This window comes from Mytilus trossulus, chromosome 11 (assembly GCF_036588685.1).
Source record: "Mytilus trossulus isolate FHL-02 chromosome 11, PNRI_Mtr1.1.1.hap1, whole genome shotgun sequence".
In the NCBI taxonomy this organism is placed as follows: domain Eukaryota; kingdom Metazoa; phylum Mollusca; class Bivalvia; order Mytilida; family Mytilidae; genus Mytilus; species Mytilus trossulus.
Genome location: NC_086383.1, coordinates 65,887,318 through 65,910,130, shown reverse-complemented (window position 1 = coordinate 65,910,130; position 22,813 = coordinate 65,887,318). Strand labels below are relative to the sequence as shown.

General features: G+C 31.7%; 2 protein-coding genes across 3 annotated transcripts in view; one reads left to right on the top strand and one right to left on the bottom strand.

Annotated features, from left to right (window-relative positions):
- LOC134691429 (biogenesis of lysosome-related organelles complex 1 subunit 5-like) overlaps nucleotides 1-22,813 on the top strand; it is a 280,858-nt gene continuing 258,045 nt past the window's right edge. Inside the window, exons 1-4 of one of the 2 annotated variants that reach the window (XM_063551953.1) lie at nucleotides 1-108; nucleotides 2,906-2,988; nucleotides 4,256-4,385; nucleotides 5,438-5,490. In XM_063551953.1, coding sequence (XP_063408023.1) covers nucleotides 84-108; nucleotides 2,906-2,988; nucleotides 4,256-4,385; nucleotides 5,438-5,490 — 291 coding nt within the window. In that variant the 5' untranslated portion in view covers nucleotides 1-83. The remainder of the gene's footprint in view (nucleotides 109-2,905; nucleotides 2,989-4,255; nucleotides 4,386-5,437; nucleotides 5,491-22,813) is intronic. The other variant, XM_063551954.1, reaches the window with a different exon arrangement.
- LOC134691428 (uncharacterized) overlaps nucleotides 20,732-22,813 on the bottom strand; it is a 58,530-nt gene continuing 56,448 nt past the window's right edge. Inside the window, exon 12 of the mRNA XM_063551952.1 lies at nucleotides 20,732-22,415. Coding sequence (XP_063408022.1) covers nucleotides 22,363-22,415 — 53 coding nt within the window. The 3' untranslated portion in view covers nucleotides 20,732-22,362. The remainder of the gene's footprint in view (nucleotides 22,416-22,813) is intronic.

The window sequence follows — 22,813 nt, the reverse complement described above, 5'->3', positions numbered from 1 at the left end:
AAAAAGGACACTTTTATTGTGATGTTGTAACGATATATTTTGACGTTGATACAACAAAAAGTGGGCGGGGCTTTCTCTAAAACATGATTGACCAAACAATATTTAAAGGTATTTTTATCAGTTTTTGTCTTATTCAGATCGTGTTATATGTTTGCCTTTTTGAACATTTGTGTTTTTATTTACCAGTGAGTGGGAATATTCAAGCTCAAACTCTTACGTTGAGACTTTATTAAAGAGGGACAGTCACACTCTGACATAAGACCATGGCTAAAAATGAAAAAGACAAAAAAGACAAACAATAGTACATGCCGCAACATCGAAAACTAAAGAATAAGCAACACAAACCCCACCAAAAACTATTGGTGGTCTCAGGTGCCGTCATTAAAAACTGCTTCAACTTTAACATGTTGACTGTTCATGAACTTTAGTAATCATGGTAATACCTTTCACCAACAAGGTCTTTGCGAAGGCCAAAAAAAAATGCATGTGTTTCCTTTAAAACGTGTTGAAAAAAAATTAGGGTATGTAGGTATAGGCAATAATATGAGGCAGGCATAACCTGTGAATGGGGACGAAGTCTCTATGTATTATTTTTTTTTACCATGTTGATAAAAGAAACCGAAATACCGTACGTAACGTTCCCGATTTTGGTTCTGTTGTTAGGGAATTAGCTGTGACGTTCTTAAAGTTATGACGTCATATTCGATGTAAACAAAAGAAACGCTTTCATCAGATAACGTTTTTTTCATATCAAACAATTATTCAAATTGAAAATGTATTGAGATCCAATCTTATATTTTACTAGACTGATAAATATAATTTGTTTTTAAAGTCTCATGCAAACAAGACAGATATCTGCGCAAATGCGGGGAAACCCGTAACAGGAAGTAGATCTGAAAAAAAAAGTTAACGATTTTGAGTTCATTAGTACAATGAAAAAATTCGGGAAATTTTCCCGATTTTTTTTTTTTTTTTTTTATTGATTTTTTTACCGTAATTGGGGACTTCGTCCCCAATCTTATTTAATTTACAGACATTTTTTAGCTGTTTATCAGGGAATCAGTCTGACTTTGACAGTGCTTGATCTAAAATAGCATAAAAAGTTTTAGGTAGCAATAAACAGTTAGGAAAAAATACTAAAATTTGCCCCTTATGAATTTTACCATTCCCTTTTCATTGCTTTCTTGCAATATCAAGCTTACTGTTTGTGTCATATATGGGCATATGTATGTAATCAAAATCTTCCATAGATTTTATTTTCAGTATATAAAATGGTAAAATATAATTTCTTTTTGGTGTAACCATGGCAACAATCTGCATTTATTTGTTATAAAATATTGCAAAAAGGGGGGGGGAAAGATGTCTCATATTTCCCCAAAATTTGGCTAAAAGTAGAATTTCAATCGCTTGAAGTAATAACTTTTCTGAAACTGTGTACATATATCATTCAGGAAATCCAATAAAAATCATATGTCTTTCGTCTCATTTTTTTGTAAAATTGCGTCAAAAACTTCGTGTAGAAAAAGAGTGTTTGTAAACAGTACATTAATTTCTGGCCCGATGGCCGGTCTAGCTATGAAAATACGGACTGTCAAACAGAAAACAGCCCATAAAACATGTAAAGAATAATCTTGATGCTCTTATAAACCATCTTTGAAGGCTAAATTAGCACTCATCTGTCTAAAAATGAATTTTATTACACAATAACTTTCCTATTTGAAAAATCCACAGGGGCCATAATGCGAAACTAAACTCCTAACTGTGTATTGCTACCTTAATAGTAAATATTTTTTTCAAATTCTCCCTTTTAACTTATTTTCTGAGTTCTGCTAGCTAAAACGAGTAAAATGGCCTTTTATTTTTGAAAATTGGTTGGGTAATGAATATTTTATGAAGGTCAGCAGTTGACACTGAAACGCGACAAAAACTGATTTTAAGAAAGGTGCCAAGTCAAAGTGTAAAATCTTGTCTCTACCTCAATTTTTAGCCAAATCTTAAAAAATTGTACCTCTTTTGTCAGTTTTTTAATGTTGAATATCATAATAAGACCTCTGATGATGCAACATTGTACAAAATTTATCAATTTTAAGCATAAAAATTTTAATCTTCATGCTTATTGCATACCAAAGACTTGATTAAAAAACTTGGTGATAGGGAATCAATTTCTTACATCTGATTTAACTATACATTTAATATATTCCAAAATGTACCATGAAATCTTGATAAAAACAATAATTTGATATATGCGCAAGAAAAAAACCAACGCGTTCAATACTTGGGCTAAAAAAAGGGGGGGGTCTAGCTATGAAAATACGGACTGTCAAACAGAAAACAGCCCATAAAACATGTAAAGAATAATCTTGATGCTCTTATAAACCATCTTTGAAGGCTAAATTAGCACTCATCTGTCTAAAAATATATTTTATTACACAATAACTTTCCTATTTGAAAAATCCACAGGGGCCATAATGCGAAACTAAACTCCTAACTGTGTGTTGCTACCTTAGGCTAAAGACACACAAATAAGGGTAGATACAATGAAGGGTTAGCATGTATTATAATTTTTTGCCTCAATAATTTCTACAGTATAAAAAAGAAAATGTGGTATGATTGCCAATGAGACAACTATCCACAAAAGACCAAAATGACACAGACATTAACAACTATAGGTCACTGTACGGCCTTCAACAATGAGCAAAGCCTTTACCGCATAGTCAGCTATAAATGGTCGATGAGGCATATCATGCCAACAAACTAAAATGTATGTCAAAAGTTTATTGTGAACATTTGATAACTTAAATACATGTATATCAAATTATAATTTGATTAATGATTCCTGAATTTGAAATATTAAAGAAATGCAATATTATTGTATGAATGAATGTTTTTCATTTTTAAACAATAGATGTGAATGAGATTCATGCAAGATTACTGGACCACAGACCAGTGTTACAAGGACATATCAACCACTTCGTACAAGAATTTGAGGTATGTTTTAGGATCCTGTTCATCACTGATCAGATCTCAAGGGAGTTGTAAATTCAGAAATGATTGTGAGGTTTTTATTCATTAATGGGACTAATGCTGGGTGAGTTTAGCAATAATAGGAACTCTAATTCAAACAACTGACATTGACTGAAATACAAACCTAGGCTAGGATGAAATTTCAAAAAAAAAGCAGGATAGGAGTTTTGAGTTCAAAAAGAAAAGGAAGGATGAGCTACATCATAAAAAAGTGTCATGATGACAATTTATGTAAAAAATTAGGATATGTAATTAAAGTAACAAAAAAAGGCAGGACCAAATAAGTAAATATTACATTTTTAGAAACAACAGAGACTACCGGTACATGGCCAGCATTTTTTAGTCTAGCCCTGTCCTTTAAAGACTTAGAAGACACCAATAAACTGATTAGTATTCTCTAATTTTTGTTCTATTTTCACATTTCCTGACCGGTTTGAGAAAAATGTTTCTCCTAACTAGTGAAATTTTTTTTCTTGGCAAATGATAAGTCAAATTTGATTATGACATCTAAATGTTTTGTTTTCTTCTGAATTTTCGGATTGTGACTTTATGAAAAAAGGTGACCATGCCTGATGACTTCACAATTTTTTATAAAGAACACAAGTTTCTGAAAATCTTTGAAAAAAAATGATAAAAATCATTAGAGAAACAGATTCCTACACTATAACTGGTGTATTACGATATTTCTCCACTCTCGACAGTTAAATTTTAGTTATATAAAGAGCTCGGCAAGCCTCATGCTATATAATAAATGATAAAATTTAACTGTCTCGAGTGGAGAAATATTGAAATAGACTTGTTGCAGTGTAGGAATCTATATTTGAACAATTGTCAGGATCTGGACAATATGAATAAAATTAACGGTACCAATTTTCTTGCACCAGATGCGCATTTCGACAATACATGTCTTCAGTGATGCTCGTGGCCAAAACATTTGAAGTCCAAAGCTTATATAAAAGATGAAGAGCTATAATCCAAAAGGTCCAAAAAGTATAGCCAAATCCATGAAAGGAATCAGAGCTTTGCATGAGGGAGATACATTCCTTACTTTATAATAATTTCTAATATTTTGTAACAGCAAATTTTCATAACACAAAAATAAAATTTTAATAACACAAATAATGTATGTATGAACATACATTTATTAGAGATTTCTTAATCTGTAAAATAGTCAAGTGTAATATCAGACTGTCACTAAGATGCTGTTATTTATTTTATTTTGCTTTTTTAGGATAAAAGACAAAACAGGGAACCAGAGAGATTAGAAAAAGTTTTAGACAATGTTAAAGAAATGAACGAGAAACTGATCCCAGAGAGTCTGAAAGCTATGCAAGTCTTCTTACCTGATGTTTCTGTCAAAGGTATGGCCAACAACAAAATTGCATGTTTTACAAAGGCAAATAATGTTAGAGCAGGAAAAAATCTATAAAAAAAGAAAAATAAAAACAGTTTGTGTCATACTTTTTTCAGTCAGGTAGTTACGGTAGGCAACATGAAACAATTTGAATTTTATTTTCGGCCTTACTTCACAAAAATTTTGCAATCCCATTAACTCTTACCATTAATTGGTAAATTTTTATTTCAAGTGACACATTTCTTTTTAAATTGGCAGTATCAAAGTGTAACAACAACAACAATAAAAAAAATTGAGAATGGAAACAATACTTTATTTTAAGAGGGTAACACAGTTAGCTATATAACTAATCTTCAAATCTTCCCTGAGGCCCTCATCATGAAGTGTACTGTATGTATAGTGGGAAGCAGTCAAAATAAGGATGCTTATATTTTGATGGTTACGTTTCTCTTAGACAGTTTTTAATGTATGTACAATGATGTAAGGGATGACAATTAACTTGAAAATGAGAATTGAAATGAGGAATGAAGTGTCAAAGAGATAAGAGCCAAATGCCACCAATAGGTCTTAAATGCAGAAAGAAAATCCTCAGCTGGCCCCTTAATAAAAATGGGTACTATTTAAAATTTGTGGCAGTCAATCCGGAGTTATGGGACCTTTGACATATCACACACTAACTTGAAATAAAATAGGGAGATGCAATGTGATGGCAATAAGACAACTATCTATCCATTGGCTGATCCAGAGGGGGGATTTGGTTCGTGGGTTGGAACGCTGGGGATTTGGTTCCGGGGATGGAAACCCCCCCCCTTTTTTTGGACAATCAATGCATTTGAAAGGGAGCATATAGTTGGAACCCCCCCTTTTTAAAATGGCTGGATCTGCCCCAGCTTTCAGAGTTCAAATGGAAAAGGTATAAGCGATTCATATATTATATAGGTCCCAATACAGCCTTCAAAAATTAGAAAAAAACATTGTATTCAGTACATAGATAGATTTTTAAAGTCTGGTTTTTCTAAATGAAACATATAGTTGTAATCTTTCTTTTTTTTATTTCAGTAAAAGTTGCAACAGAAATGTGCAGAAAAATAGAAGATGGTGAAATACTTGAGGTAAACTAGTTTCTAACCTCTACATCATTCTTTAGTTGTCTGGTTGAGACTTTTCTCATTGGCAATCATATCTTTCTATTTTAATTCCAAATATGGGAGATAACTCAACTTTAAAATCAACCATTTAACAAAATATTTCCTACTACCTTGTGGTGTATTAAAGTAACTAGCAAACTTAGTAAAAACAAAACCATCAATGGTCCCTCCAAAGCTTCACTTACCATTTGAATAAATGTGAAATTAGTAAATGTAGAGTGGGGTGCTCATTTTCGCCATATCTTTCCATGTTTTCTTCAGTTTATGTTCAGGTCTTTATGTTTTTGAAGTATTCTTATATTTTTATATGAAGATAACTTCAAATGCAAAATACTATTAGCTTGAAAACGTGTTTGTTTTGAGTAAAATCATCTGAAAAGTTGGATTAAAGGGTGTTTGAAATTTCCTATTTTTTTGTCAACGGGGACACATATTCGCCAAATAACTGCAGCTTTAAACAATATTTATCAAATAGATTTCATTTTAAACGAATAGCAGACATTTGAAAGGTGTAAAAAATTGAAATTTAGGGCAATCAGTCAAAGAATTACTACGGAATGCTTCTTTGAAATCGTTTTTGTTATTCAGGAAATTGGCTGAAAAACATTGTCCATTTTTCGGTCCTTTGCAATAAGTGCCGAAATTTAGTCTCATTTTAAAAAATAATCATATTTGTTATAAAAATATAATTTAACGGCATGTTTCTTCCATTTCAACCATCCTTTGAAGTTTTTACACCTCAAAATCATAAAACGGTGAAATTGTGTCCACGGCGAATATTTTCGAAGATTACCAATTTGAAGTTTTTCCTAAAAAATGCACCAATATCTTCTCTACAAAACTTATATAGCCGTTGCCCTAACAATCTTTATAAATTGGTCTGAAATTATCCTCGAGTGCCATACTCCCTGATTTAATTTTGTCATTTTCAGTTTTTGTATCCCTAACTTCAGATTTCCGAACATAAAACTTCTTAATTGTTGCCCGTCACAATCTTTATAAATGGTCCAAAATTAACTAAAATTGCCCTTATCCATTTAATCTCATTTGTCCATTTCAGTTTCTCAACCTTAACTTCAGATTTTCGAACATAAACTACTCTTAAAACGAAGTGCCAAATGACTCCTCCACAAAAACCTATATATTCTTTTTCCGTCAAAAACTCTTTAAATTGATCCAAAATTTAATAATATTGCCTCCCCTTTTATGTTCAAATGTCAATTTGTCAACTTCAGATTTTTGGACATACACCACAATAACAAAAGGTGTATTCTTACTCTTAACAGACCGTAGCCGACTCGATCAACGGGATTTTCTCCTATTCTACTCAATGCACACGCAGATAAACCGAATGACGCCCTTGGAGAGGTACAAGTACGTTAGAGAGACTAATTGGGTGTGTATGTGGATAAACCGGAAGACATAATTTTTTTTTACAAAAATGCAAGAAATATCACATTGTATCATATGATTAAGAAAATTTATGTCGTATCATATATTTATTGAGAAAAAGCAGACTGAATGACATATCAGTATCATATGATTTATAAATCTTAACTGAGCTTAAAGTTCAACAATTTATTCAACTGATAAACGACCTACATGTATACTCGATATGAAGTTAAAAGCACTTATAACAGCTTGAATTACGCAGATAATTTGACTTTGTCATGTTCAAACATAAATGAAAATGCAATGGCCATGACTCTAGTCCCCCTCCCTAAGTATTCAACCTAATTTGTAGTCGGTTTTTTTCAAATTTTCTCAAAATGATACAATGACGAAACAACTGGAATGTACTTGATCAATAAGTTACATAGTTTTAATCACTTAATTGTGTGCAAATGTCTTTTGCCACTCTATCGAATTCCAAAACACATCGTGGTAATCTGTTCATGACGGGAACCTCTCATAATGTTTTTCAACTTTCATTTCTAATTTCACCTGCTGTAAGAACACACTAAAATGCACATCAAACTGAAGGAAAACATATTTTTGTCGGTAAAATTAAATGCATTTAAAAGTTTTTATTTTTTTAATCTATGTGCTATCATGACTTATAACATTTGCAATACAATAATAAAGTCTATTTTCATTTACGGCAGTTTACTATCTGCGTTACCTATCTAACCTGCTTAAGTGATTACCGGTAATAGTGTGTGTGTGTGTGTGTGTGCGTGCGTGCGTGTTGGTTCGTGTATGATGTATAGTTTTTACTTCTTTTTTTATAGTGCAAAAACTTTTTAACTTACCTGTTAAGGGATGAAACTAGTCGTATTGACAAAACAAACTTTTTGTTGGTAATGATCATACGAAGTTGGGAGGCTGTAAAGATTTTCGACACGTGATATCTAACAACGGATATGATTATATTATTTGGACTTTATGTACTACGTTAGTTTTAAGCTATCTCCCCAGTTAGATATATATATGTCTATTTATATATTTGATGTTAATGACCAGTATATGAAATGCGCGTCTATTGAACACTATTTCAATCCTGGCATAATCCTGGTACTTTTGATAACTATATATAACGATTTATTTTGCAACCACTGAGACAATTCCACTGCAGGTGAAGATTTCTTCACGAGAAAACACCATCCCAATATTAGATCTTCTGCCGTGACATGTATTATCATTGATATAGTCATACTTATTGATTAACTTAAGCTTTTTTTACACGAGGAAAAGATTACCTTATCTGTATTTTGCAAAACTTTAAGGAATGTTTAGTTCTTCAATCTCTTCTACTTTGTTTTGCCTTTTTATCTTTTCTTATTTGCTCGTCTCTGATGTGTCGTATAATTTGCGTTATTTTTAAGCTATTGTTTTAGATATTATAGGGAGAATTTTTTGTTTGATTCCAAAGCGACATTTGTTAAAAGTTATGACGACACGTATTATCTTTTTCTTAATAATCCGTATTCAGCGAAAGGTTACTAGAATAGAAAATCATGAAATCTAAAAAAAAAATACAGGACATATTTTATATCTATTTTATGAAATGTACAGGAATGAAATATAAAACATTACAAAAGTCGTTAAGAAATTATTTAAAGTATTTGATGTGTCCTAATGACTTTTCTGTCAAACAATTATCAATGTTAATATATATTTAGCATCAACTTCAATTTGCCTCATCAATTAACTTATCAAAGATATAAGTGTTTTTCCCCAAACAAATAATTACATTCTTCACCTATGGCTCTGGAGATCGATTGGTTATTCCACTTGAATAGCGTATTTAAATCATTTTTGAAATGAAATTTAACTTAAGAAAAGATAGCTTTTCAAGATGTTATTGCATCTTTTAAAGTATAATGATCATGGTGATATATATATATACAAAAATTCTGATACATTTTCTTGATTTTTGATGTTATCTTGCTCTACATCAACGTATTTGATTTGGTCTTTTGATTGGAATGATTATAACGCCATTATTTACGCGTGTGTAGAAATCACGAATATCTGTCAAATCGAGATAAACGCCTAGTATCGTTCGCGGATTTTCATTTCTTATCACTTATTTCAGCTGAATCAGATTTTGTCTAGTCCGTGTCAGTCCTTTGCATTTCTTTTTTCTTGATAATGGAGAACCAATTTTTTGACCTAATGTAAAAATTATTATCTATCATTTTTTTTAAAGAATAAACTTATAGTCTTAAAAAACTGCTTCACAATAGAAAAATACGGGAATAAAATAAATAATATATTGTTTTTAAAAGACCATTGGCAACAGTAGACCACTGGCTTAAAGTTATGTCCTGACATGTATATTTGCCGATCCTTTTTAATTTAGTTAGCTGTGAAAAACTAACTGAAATTATGAAAGTGTACAGCTTTGCTATTTCAAACCAATGCTAACAATTTTACAGATTTAGTGATGACAACAGCATGGTTACTGATAAGGAATTTAAGATAAAATGTTCGTCATTCTTTGGTATATGATAAGTCCTTTTTGTTAAAGTAGAGAATATGAATGACAGGTTTATCCATATTTCAACTGTGAATAGATCCTTCTCAATTGACTTGTGTTATCAAAGTAATAATCTAGTAAGTATTAACCTTGTTGACAAAGTGAAGTGATCGTATTATCTCCCTTGTTTCACCGATCACTCAATTGACTTGTGTTATCAAAGGAATAATCCAGTAAGTATTCACATTGTTGACAAAGTGAAGTGATCGTATTATTTCCCTTGTTTACACCGTTCACTCAATTGACTAGCGGTATCAAAGGAATAATCAAGTAAAACAGAAAGTAGAACAATGCGATACAATGTTCAAATCTCGTTAATTAGTCTATTTTAAGGTACTTTTTTATATTGCTCTTCAACTGTGTTTGTTTCTAATGATCTTTATGGCTTTCTTAAACAATTCTTTGAGCGTTCCTGATAAAGACAAATTCAGTAAGCGCTTTAAACGCATTACATTAATACCGTTTAGTTTTAATATTTATAAATAAATAAATAAAGTTTAGAAAATTACCCCAAAAAGTTGGTATTCAATTTTACGCATCGGAAAATATGTAACTAAGTAATTTTATTAACTTTTCGTCAATTGTGTTGAAAAAAAAAACCGTCAGTTTTATCCGTTTGGATTTGTCAATTAACTTTGAAGAACATTAACCAATATGTAAAGCTACTCTTGCACAATAGAAACATACAGAAAACCGAAACAAATAAGAAATAATTGAAACAGTAAACACTTAATTACTTAAAACTATTGTTTACACCATTATATTCGGTTTCACTATAGATACATACGGGAAAAACGAAACAAATAATGATTAATATTTGGAAGAGTTCAATAAAACAGTTAACACTTACTTAAAATTATTGTTTATCTCATTTTTTTTCAGAAATCATTTTGAAAGTATATTTGCAGAGTAAAAATAAATATCGGAAATAATAACTATACATAATAACAACAGCATACTTACGGATAAGGGTGTAAAGATAAAATGTCCTGCATTCTTGCGTATGTGATTAGACAGTTTTATCAATTATCATCATTTCAGCTGTAAAAATCTTCTCTATCAAAAGAGCAGTTTAATCGGAGGGATCATAAAATTGAGATGATCAAGTGATGCATTGTCAAATCTGTGTTGATTGCTACTTTTCACTATCTTGGTAAATGGTACATCAATAACTTACATTGCCCTTACTATTGCTTATTGTGTGCATTTTATACTTTAAATTACACTTGAGTTTTTCTTAAACGAAGTATCAGTGGCACCTCCACAACTGCTATATAACTAGTTATTGTCTTATGGATTCTCTTTATATGGATCCAAAACCAAACAGCACTGCGTTCCCTCCTTAATGTTACCTATAAATTTCATTTTGTTCAGTTGTCAATCCTAACTACATGTAGCGGTTTTCGGACATACACTATAACAACAAAATGTGTAGCGTGGTTATTAAAAGACCGTAGCCTACCTGATCAATGGATTTTTCTTCTATTTTATTCAATGCAAACGCATATAAACCGAATGATGCCCCTGAAGAGGTGCATGTTTAGTAGGATGACTAATTTGGTGCGTATATGGATAGATTGGCAGACACCAAAATGAATAAGACAATACCAGGAACATCATATTTTAACAAAGTATATATCTAAAGGAAATACAGATGTCACTGTCATACCATTATAATAAGATCATCGGATGTTTAAGTATTGACTGCGTATAAAGTTTATGAATTGATTCAACTCATAAATGACCTTCATTTATATTCGATATAAATTTATGATATGTAACAGCTTTCGTCATGCAAATAATTTCACGTTTGTCATGCTCTTGAAAAAATGTTGCTTTGAAGAGCTCTTGACCTCCTACTTAAGTATTGAATATCACTATCAATCGTTATAAGGGTTCATGAGAAGGTGTTGACAATCTTGATTGAGTTAAAGCATTTCAACTTGAATTGATATGTTGTAATTTTTGAAACTTCTCAAGATGGTTAAATACACAAATACCTTGATTGCACTTGAATAAACAGTTACACGGTGTTAATCATTTACTTTGGTACAGATGTCTATTGCCTCTCATTCGAAAACAAATGCACTTCATAACAATCTCTCATAAATTTCTGTTGGAACAAACAAAAACATTTAAAGGATTTATACCTAGGCACTGTAATGCCTTACAATTTTTCCAGATGTACGGGTGTGTCATTACTCCAGAGTAAATGCTGAATACAGTTAATCACGTATTTTAATGTTTACAGTAAAACGACTATCGTAGATAGCCATAATTTTTATTACGATTGCGAAATAGAAAGCATTGTTGCTATCTTATTTTTTCTTTTGCCGTGACAGTACGCTGGGTTTGATACAGCCTGTTTTCATTTATGGTAGTTAAATTTCTGTGTTATACCTATTAAACCCGCTGAATCGATTTGTTGGTGTGTTCATGTGTGTATTTCTAGTTTTTAAACTATAATTATTGTATCGATATTTTGATTAGTAATACGATCAGTAAAAAACGATTCTGAAAAATTATCCAGGTGTTGCTTAACTTATGGCGAGGTGTATATATAATAGCCTGTAATTTATTTAAAGCGTTCTTTCTGGTTTACTATTACTCTTTTAATACCAATACCAGGATTATAATTTTGTACGCCAGACGCGCATTTCGTTAACAAAATATGCATCAGTGACGATCATATTAAAATATTTATAAAGCTTAACAAGTACACATTTGAAGAGCATTGATAATTCGAAATTCCAAAAAGTTGTGTCAAATACGTCTAAGGTAATTTATTCCTGGGATACGAAACTTCTTAGTTTTTCGAAAAAATTAAAGTTTTGTAAACAGGAAATTAAAAAAAATATATCTTCTATAAGTATTCGATTATACACAGTTTCTTTGTATTTCTCAAATCGATGGTGACACTTTTGAATACGTCACAGGTTTTTAAACATTAACTACTTTTAAGTTTTTTTCTTTTACAGAGATATATTCTCCTCAACAACACATAAGTATATAGACTTTTAAAAATCTATTTAAATTGATTCAATTTAATAGTATTGTCTTGGTCTTCTTCTTCTTGTTTAATCAATCTAAGTGTATCACCCTTTTTATATTTTAGAACATATACTACAATAACAACAACCGACTTTCCTCCGAATATTTCCCAATGCAAACGAAGATAAATCGAATGATGATTTAAAGAGGTGCATGTTAAGAAGGGAGACAAATTAAAAACGTTTGAGAATAGACTGGCACCAAACGTAATGCAAAAATACGAGGAAAATAATTCTTTATCATATTATTTGTCTGGAGAAAAATCCTAATTGTATTATTTGGAATGTTTCCACTTCGTGAATTTTATATGTTTAATATATCCCTAGTTATATAAATGTATAATAAGGTTTTTCGACTTTCCGTGGAAAGACCTATTGTTTTTCTTCTGAATTGTTTGGGCTCCTGTCGTCTAAGATGCTTTTTTGTTTTACAACATATCGAATGGATTTTTGGCCAATTATGTTGTACAGTAACGGGGGGTTTAAAACTCACCCTGTGTGACCGAACACTTATTGTTATTGCAGTTTTCACCCTGTGTCCCCTTTGTCTTGTTGCGCTATATTTCTAAAACCGTAAAATATTTAAACAAACTGTTTACACCAACTTGTTTGTCTACTCTTAAGAATGATTTGGTTAATTTTGACGTGAGTGATCGGACGTCGTCTTATGGGAGTTATTTCGCGATAAAAATTTAAGATGGGCAATATGTTGGATAAATTCACACGTTTAAATTCGTCGAGGTTTTAATAATTTTGATATGGAGTTCTTGGTCCATTTGGCGGAAATTGAGGTCAGGTCAAAGGTCAAGGTCAAATGTCAAGGTCATGTTTTAAATTTTTTGATTTGCTTGTTATCTGTATTCAAAAGAAATTGTAACAGGTAATGATATGATGTGTTTTCCAAATAACTGTTTACAATAAGGCACAAATAACTGTAACCCAGTAAGTTGAAGTGTTTTGATCACCCCTTATGTGAGAGTTTTCTCCCCTATTGTATTTGCAATAGGTATTTCTCCACAATCATACAAGTGATTGACATTGAGTTTTTAATCATAGTTGTGTTTATAATTAATGGTAAGTAACGTGCTCAAAGAAGAGTCTTTTCAGATGATTTGTGCGTCTGGCGCACAAAATGTCAATCTCCTGCATGGTATCTTGGAGTTCATATACAACCAATCAGTCAAAGCTACTGCTGGTTGAACTTTTTTTTATCTCCCCGAGGGTATCCGCAGCCAAGTAATCAGAACTTCTGTCTTGTCATGAATCGTTGTAGATATTTTAATGATTATAACTTAACTGATTACGAAATACTTAATATGGAAATGATAACCGTAGCTGTAATTTGCAAAATTTTTAAGAATTTCACTTCAATTGCATATAATGTTTGGTCTTTTTACTTTTTTATTTAATGTGTGCGTCTTTCTTTAACGAAACGCGCATCAGATGTACGTCTCGAGTTACTGTCTAAAATATAATAGGTAATATGTCTTGTTTGAGCTTATCTCTAAGGAAATATATGGACAAACCACGTATCTGCCGAATCAAACTCTACGACTTGCATCTCTGACAAGTTTTATTTTAGGTAATTATTTATAGATATATTTGGGATTCTCTAGCTTCATTGGTCTAGTTCTGTGAAAGTGAAGAGTCGTAAGTAAATCAACGTTCGGTTTTCTTGCAACTATAAATCGAAGCTTATTTTGTCAAATTATTGTTCCATAAAGTTATTTTAAGCGTATTTTTCCGGTAATATAGTAATTTTGTCAATGAATACAGTTTATCAAACTTAAACCATAAAAACGTTAAACACATAATACCCCTTTCTTAATATTTTTTTATTCGAAAGGTAATTGTTTAAAAATAATCTTGAAATTTGATTTTTGTTAAAAGATTATCATCTTTCTTACCTATCACTCGTCAATGCATTTTAAGAATATACACCCCTGGGTAGCCAAAAATTTCTAGAAGTAAACTTTTGTTCTTAACCTGATTTTTTTTGTTTATAAGACTGTTACAAAATATATATTGTGAAAAAAAATCACAATTCCACAATTAAACTTGTTTTCATACTTTCTATAATGATGAAGTGGATCGATCTAAAAAAAAAAAAGTACTCGGATGCCTAAATCGCTCTTGCTATATTTAGTGGACAAGAAACTTTGGATCAAAACTTTAATATTGGCATTACAACGAGACAGATAATAGCATAGGGAACATGTGTACTAAGTTTGAAGTTGATTAACCAAAAACTGAAAACCTGAAGCATGACAGACGGACGGACAAACGAACGGACTGAAAACATAATGCCCTTTCATTATCGTCCGTTGGCCATCATCTGATATCAGTTTACATCAAAATGAATTTATGGAATATTAGATCTGCTATTTCTAGGGCTTCACTCTGCGGCATTCAACATTGATTGATTTTTTCCGGATATCAATAATATTGTCTGAACTTGATAGATAAATTGCTGTTTGTGATAACTTTTTATTTTCTATATAGTCTGTAAGGTCTAGTTTATACAATATTCGTTTGTGTAGATTTGGAAAAGTAAGTTAATTTTTTATCCTTTACGAAAAAGTGTCCGTCGTTTCTCACTTGTTCCTATGCATTTAACATTCTACTGGTCGTTGTGTAGGTTGTGTTTTAACGTCTTGATTATTTCCAAGTAATTCTTCTGTTGACGTATTTTGTAATCTGGAATATCTTCTAATCCTACACATATAAATGTCTGTTAAAAATAGTCAATTCTGATATTTGGTGAAATAAGTTACATCTAAATAATTATACTTTTATATTAAATTTATAATAATCCTTTGAATTAATTTGCCTAATTCTAATATATTTGTATGTCTTTACTCTATGACTTTTAAAGGACGAAATGTATGTTTCAGCCCGTATTAACATTTGTGATCACCTGAGATCACCCCTAGTTTTTGGTGGGGTTCGTGTTGTTTATTCTTTAGTTTTCTATGTTGTGTCATGTGTACTATTGTTTTTCTGTTTGTCTTTTTCATTTTTAGCCATGGCGTTGTCAGTTTGTTTTAGATTTACGAGTTTGACTGTCCCTTTGGTATCTTTCGTCCCTCTTTTGTTAACATGTTTAAGATGTTTTCATAATCATTTTTGCACTTTTTTCTTCTCTGTTTTAGGAATGACAAGCATACATAATATATAACAAGTACCAACACTGACATGTCTAAATTCATTTGTACTTTTTAATAGAAAAACAAGTATATATGGTTCTCTTCTTGGAATATTATACTGTTAATCTCTAATGTCGGTTGATTGATTTCGTTTGTAGTTAAAGGTGAAGTGGCAACTATTTCATGCGCACATGTACATTGAGTATAATTTTGGGACGTCCCATACATCTATTTATCGGCAAAGACAAATCTCTCGACAACTCTGACGAGTTTTACCACACCGTCTATATGTATCCGGACACTCAGTTTGTACAATTTTCGTTAGAATATTCTGCGGACAAAGGAACAGTAAAGCCAATGCAATCAAGTTGAATAACAATGAAATATCCAAGCATGTATAAATGCATAAAGTAAAATTTAGGAAGAGACAGGTAAAATCCGGGGAACGTAGTAACGTCGACAATGATGTTGATATCCTATGATTATAAGAATATTCTTCCGATGCGTTGGATGACCTATCCGCCTTCTAATAAAAACACACCCTCTCATTTTCTTCAAATTATGATAGCTCTATGTGATTGTATAGCCATTTTGTATGTATAATTATAAGAATATATAAAATAAAAAAATGGAATTGTGTTGATATGTATAATATCTAGTAGAGTCTAGCGAGTAAATAATTGCTATCTGGGAAAAAACAATTCGAATGTTGTTGACATGTTTTAATTAAAGCTCAAGTCTGATATGAAAACTCTCAAACACGATAATCTGTCTTAAGCAGACCTGTCTTCAGGTCTGGTCAATAGAGCCAAGGCTCCGTGTTGAAGGCCGTACTTTAACCTATAATGGTTTAATTTTTAAATTGTTATTTGGATGGAGAGTTGTCTCATTGGCACTCACACCACATCTTCCTATATCTATTGTCCACAGGTCTGGTATAAGAAGCAGACCTGTCCATAGGTCTTATCTAGAGCAGACCTGTCCTTAGAACTGGTCAAAATGAGACTTGTCCACAGGTCTGGTCTGAGGCAGACCTGTCCTAAGGACTGGTCAAAAGCAGACTTGTCCATAGGTCTGGTCTGGAGCAGTCCTGTCGATAGGTCTGCAGCGGTCCTGAAAAGGAGACCGTAGGTCTGGTCTACCAACGACGAAGTTAACTTGCTTGTCTGATTAAAAATTCTCAAGTTAACTTAGAAAGCAGTCAACAAGTCTGCTCTAAGTTAACTTTTGTCAAGGTTAGGACTGCACCCATCTGTATGCTCAATTAATAAACTAATAAATACTTATAAATCAAAAGTGTAATCGTAGTTTCAGCTGATAAAAGTAATAAATTCATCAAGATCTTAAAATAATATTTTATAAATTATAAACTTTAAGAATAGTATTTATACATAATGTACAGGGCATACACATGTATGTGGATAAAGTTTGCTAGCCAGTTTTCAAGTTTTTTGTACATGTCTCCCCAAGACATTCAAAGTGTTTGCTTTTTCAGTACATGACTAAAACATTATATTCAAATTTAAACATTTAAACCATGTATCTAATACATGTCCTTATTATTGTCTCTTTTAAATGTTTTTGTATGTTGATATGTTAAGGTTGTATGCATTTAAAATATTTTATTGTTCAAACAAGACGATTTTAATTTTGAAATTATCAATTTTCCTCACCTCAGTGAAAATACACTAACTTCACCTGTATATGAGATATACATTTCCCATCTTATTCAATATTCAAGAGCTTGTAGCTCCTACTTAGACTTTGTAAATCGTCACCAGTGTCTGTGCAGAAAGTTGATAAACAAGGGGTATGTCGAAGAACGTATCGTCCTTTTTCTAAAAAATGTTCATCGGAAGGTACCAAAACCTTGTTGATAAATATTCCTTATCAACTCCGTAAATAATATATGATGGTCTTGATGTATAGATTCTGCGTACTTACGTTGTCTACCATCATAATAACGTGTTGTATTGTTCTTTCATCTGTCTTTGTTCTATTATTTATATTACTTCTACTTTTCTCCGTGTTTTCATTTGACGTTGCTCGGTACTTATACATCCCGTCAATGTGTTTGTTTTATCTTTCTTTTTTACTGTTGTTTTTTGCATATGCGACTTTTTGTGGTTTTTTGGTACTCTTAACATGACTCTGTACTTTAAAATATTCCGTCAATAGATATCATTTTAGAATATGTCATTATTATATAGGTTTATTATAAAATAGAAAATACTTCGATCGACAAACAACAAAATCATTTCAATCTCGTAGTGGTATTAACCATTTGTGATTTCTTAAAAATTCTTAGGAACTTGGGGACAATTTTGAATCCCGGTCTATTTCTGAAATTATTTTAAAATTCTTTTGATTGCTTAACCCTGTATACCAACATTCCCCATGTGAAATTATAAAATTGTTTTGGATAAATATTGAACGACACAATTTCTTCCTTTGTAATGTATCTAACGATAGACACGCGAAGCTATGAATGTGTTTTAAATTTGATAGATGTATTGTGTTTTTTGGTAAAATTGTTTGTTTTAAGATTGTAACACAGTGATGACTGCTGTACCCATGTTTTGACATTTTGTTTTTACTTATTCGGTTTTGTTCACGCACCCTTGTAAATATAACGGACTGGGATAAATCTGTCGTACAAATAAGAGGTTTAGCGTTAAAATATCAGGTTCAATCCACCATTTTCTAAATTTAAAAATACCTGTACCAATTCAGGAATATGACAATTGTTGTCCATTCGTTTAATGTGTTTTGTCATCTGATTTTGCGTGATGATAACGGACTTTCCGATTGAATTTTCCTCGAATTCAGTTTTTAATAAATTCAAACAAATATAAGTGTTGGACCCTTTTGCCCTCAATGTTGACCAGTTTTATAACAGGGCACAAAAAATCAAAAATCTAAATACATGGTTAGATTTTGCAAACAAATGTATCAAAGAGCCCAAAACATTCAGTTTTTGTTGAAATCAAACTAAGCTAAATTTTGGATCCCAATTTGGACCAAGTTGAAAACTTGGCACTAATTCAAAAAAAGAAATACATGTTTAGATTCAGCATATCAAAGAACCCCAAGTATTCAAGTTTTATTTATCAAAATAATTACATTTTGGACCCTTCCGACCTTAATGAAAACCAATGAGAAAATAGGCCCAGACACTATAAATCTAAAACACAGTCAGAATTGGCATATCAAAGAACCACAATTGCCAATGAGACAACTATCCACAAAAGACTAAAATGACACAAACGTTAACAACTATAGGTCACCGTATTCAGCATATCAATAAACCCAAGGAATTCAATGTTTGCCAAAAATCAAACTTAGTTTTGTTTTGAACCCTTAAGACCTTAAAGTAGACCAATTTAAAAACTGGATAAAAAATAAAAAATCTAAATACTGTAAATTCAGAAATTATTGCGATGTTTTTATTATTGCGAAAAATGCGATAAGTTATACTCGCATTTTGAAATCTTTCATATGGATTAAACAGGATTTTTCTCAATATTGCAAAAAAGTACAGTTTAATTCGGCGGCATATCAAAGATCCTCAATATTAAAATTGATGATGAAAACAAAAAAAGTTTAAATTTAGACCGTATGGACCTCAAGTGGACCAATACAAAAGTAGGGACCAAATTCCGAAAATTGATACACTGTAAGATTCAGCATTTTAAGAACCCCAAGAATTCAAGAATAAAACCCCATTGAAATTGGTTAAGATATAAGCAATGCATACGGAGTTTTAGAAAAGTATTGTTTTGGGTCACTTTTTTGGCCAAGAATTATTAAACAGCCTTGACCATAACCACCAAATGCAATCCCAACCTTTTTTATTCAAATGAAACGTCAGTAAAATCAATACACTTACACACAAGTTATTGTCTGGAAACTAGAAAAAATACTTATTTTGTCCCTGTTTAGCCCTTTGTTCTTAAACTGTTGGAGCCATAACTCCCATAATAAATCCTTACGTTTCTGTTGTTGTTTCAAATCATCTGTTTAAATTTCATAAAGATTTATTTACTTTAACTACAGTTATTGTCCGGAAACTAATTGCTTTCGTACTATGCTGGCGACAATGACGACGTGGTACCAATGTACGAACGCATTTTTTTGGAGTCGTATAAATACAAATATCACAGTTAATCCTATACAAGGTTCATTGGCTTTCCAGTATATCAAAGTATCTTCAAAATATGTGAAAGCATAAAAATATAAAACACATAATTAACTGCGTCTGGTGATGTTCATAGCCTGATCGGTTTTGTTCCATAAAAGACCATCAGAGGCAGAACGATTGATATATATGTACGGAAGTTAATAAGGACCTGACTGGCTATACTTAAGGATTATTGATAAATTGTTGCATCCTTTTCATTAAGATACGGTAACTATAGGATCCGGTGGCTCAGAGTTGCCCGTCGGTTCAGTTCCCAGGGGGATTATCCTTGGTTACAGTAAACATTTTTGACATTTTTTTTATGTTATGGTAAACGTTAAGGTATCACGAGGAGCTGTTAATTATGTGTTCTGGCATATACTACGGGTTTTTTTTTAATGTTTTTTACATTTCCCCCATTGATACACATAATTTATATGGCTTCTACTAACGAAACCTCTTATGTCAATACACCAGTAATATATTACCTATCTCTGAAGTATGTGTTGTCAGGAATGATATAGACCATATAAGCATTACAAACACACATTGCAATCAGTTCGTCCCTGCATGGTTTATTAGATATTTTCATTTTTATTTAACACAATATAAACTTACAAGTATTTCAAACAAAACCTGGGAAATTAAGATTTTATACATTTTCCTATTACTCTTTCAAGTTGTTGTTACACAGCAATTCGCCGTATCAGTATCTGATCGAATATAAGAGAGCTAAAACACAACAGAAACACAACCTTTAAATGTAACACACACAGAAACGAATTATGATATAAAAATGTTCCTGACTTAGTCAGGACATTTTGATAAAAAAAAATATGGTGGGTTGAACCTGGTTTTGTGGCATGCCATACCTCCCGCTTTAATGGCAATGTTAAATATAACATTAAAATGACATTGCTTGATAGGACTGCAATACAAATAATAGGGAGAACATATAGGACAGAGAACATACGAATAATAGCTAACAAAAGGAGCCAGGTTAAATATTAAATACGCCAGTGACGCTCTGATGAAAAAATTTCGAAAGCCAAGGATTGAAAATAATTTGACAACGCCATGACTAAACATTTAAAAAAAAATAGACAAATAATAGTACAGAAGACACAACTTTGAACACTCAAGACTAAGCAACACGAACCCCACCAAAAACTGGGGGTGATCTCCACATGTGGCACCACCGTCTTGCTTATGTTATAACAAATCTAATTCGTAGGTCACAAGCGTAGAATTAAAAGGTATTATTGTTAGGACATGAGGATCATATCCGATATCATCTATGAAACAGTTATTCCATAACAGTCAACCAACGCGTTATGGCGTCAGTAATCAGCAATCCTCCATCCATTGAATCATGATAGGAAATGCGAGCCCGGGAATATCGTATCAGTTTGGAGATGTATATTCCGCATATAGGGGCTGCTGGAATATTGCAACTTAAAAAAGAAAGTTCAGAATTGGGCAGTTGAAATCATTTCTTTTGTCGTAAAGTTTTTTTTAATCGACCCTCATTGTAAATGTCTAGATGTAAGTCAAAATATAAGGCAGACTTAACTGTATCTGTAGTATCCTTTATCTCTAGTTCGATGGGATAGATTCATTCAACATACATGTACATGATCATTCATGACATAGTGACCAACTTTTGAATTATTTAGTTAGAGAACATCATCTATATAGCGCAACGTAAAGTTAAGGATGTTGCTAACTTCTTGTTCTTCTTCCTAAGAAGTTCCTGTATGAAGTCAGCCTCATAAAAATTAAGAAAAAAACAAATTGGAAAGAAGAGGGGCACAATTGGTTTCCATTGAAATTCCGACAGTCTGTTGAAAAGCACGTCTTCTAAACGTAACAAATATGAATAAAATACATCTAAAATAGACAGAATGGACCTGGCTGGGCACTTGAACATCCCAACCATGCCAACAACAGATATGAGAGTACTCACAGTTAACTTTATCAACTAAAACAAAGAGAAAATATTCCTAATTGTGATTTTGTTTTATCTCATTTTTTCACTGTACTGAAAATATTTTTTCTAGATTCCATTTTTACATTCACATATATATATTTCTTTCATAGCTACAAGTATTCATTCTATGCACATAATTAATACATGTATGGTATTGGCTGTACATGTATACATATTATAGTATGTTGACACAGTATTTACTGCATGCATTTACAGTTTAAAAATAACACTGAAACAGTTCACTATTGGTTCATTTTTGAATTCTAGTCAAATCATTCATCTTTGGTCCACTCTTTTTTTATTTTTATCTTGGCCATCTTTTTGTGTGACTCTATTTTTATCAGCAGCATACCATCTTTTAATAAGGATAATCGATTATTATCATAAATGATAGGTCTTCTGTAAATCTATTGCTATAGTGGTGTACGTATTGCTCGTAAAATACATACGTTACTGTTTATACAAAATGTGAAGATGGGCTTATTTCTCTATTGTGTTGAAACATTGATTTGGTGTTCAATTTCAACTTCAATAGCCATTCCTGAAATAAAATAAAATATATCACTGCACAGATAAAATATGTTACTTTTTAAAATTCTACTAACAAAAATTTAAATTTTATAGATATACACATTTCGACCAATATAAAAGAAACATTAGTGATTAACATACAACGTAACCGTAGTTATGATCAAAGTCAACAGGCGGTTTTATTACGTGTTTATATAGAAATAAGAGGATATGATACAAGTGTCAACTCTCCGTCCAAGTCAAAATGTATGAAAAGTAAACAATGATAAGTCACATTACAGCCTTCACCACGGAGCCTGAGGTCACATTGTTTAGCAAGTTATAAAGGGCCCTAAAAACGAGTGTAAAACAATTCAGACAGGAGGACCAATCTTTGTGCATGAACATAGAACATCTTTATTTGAACTA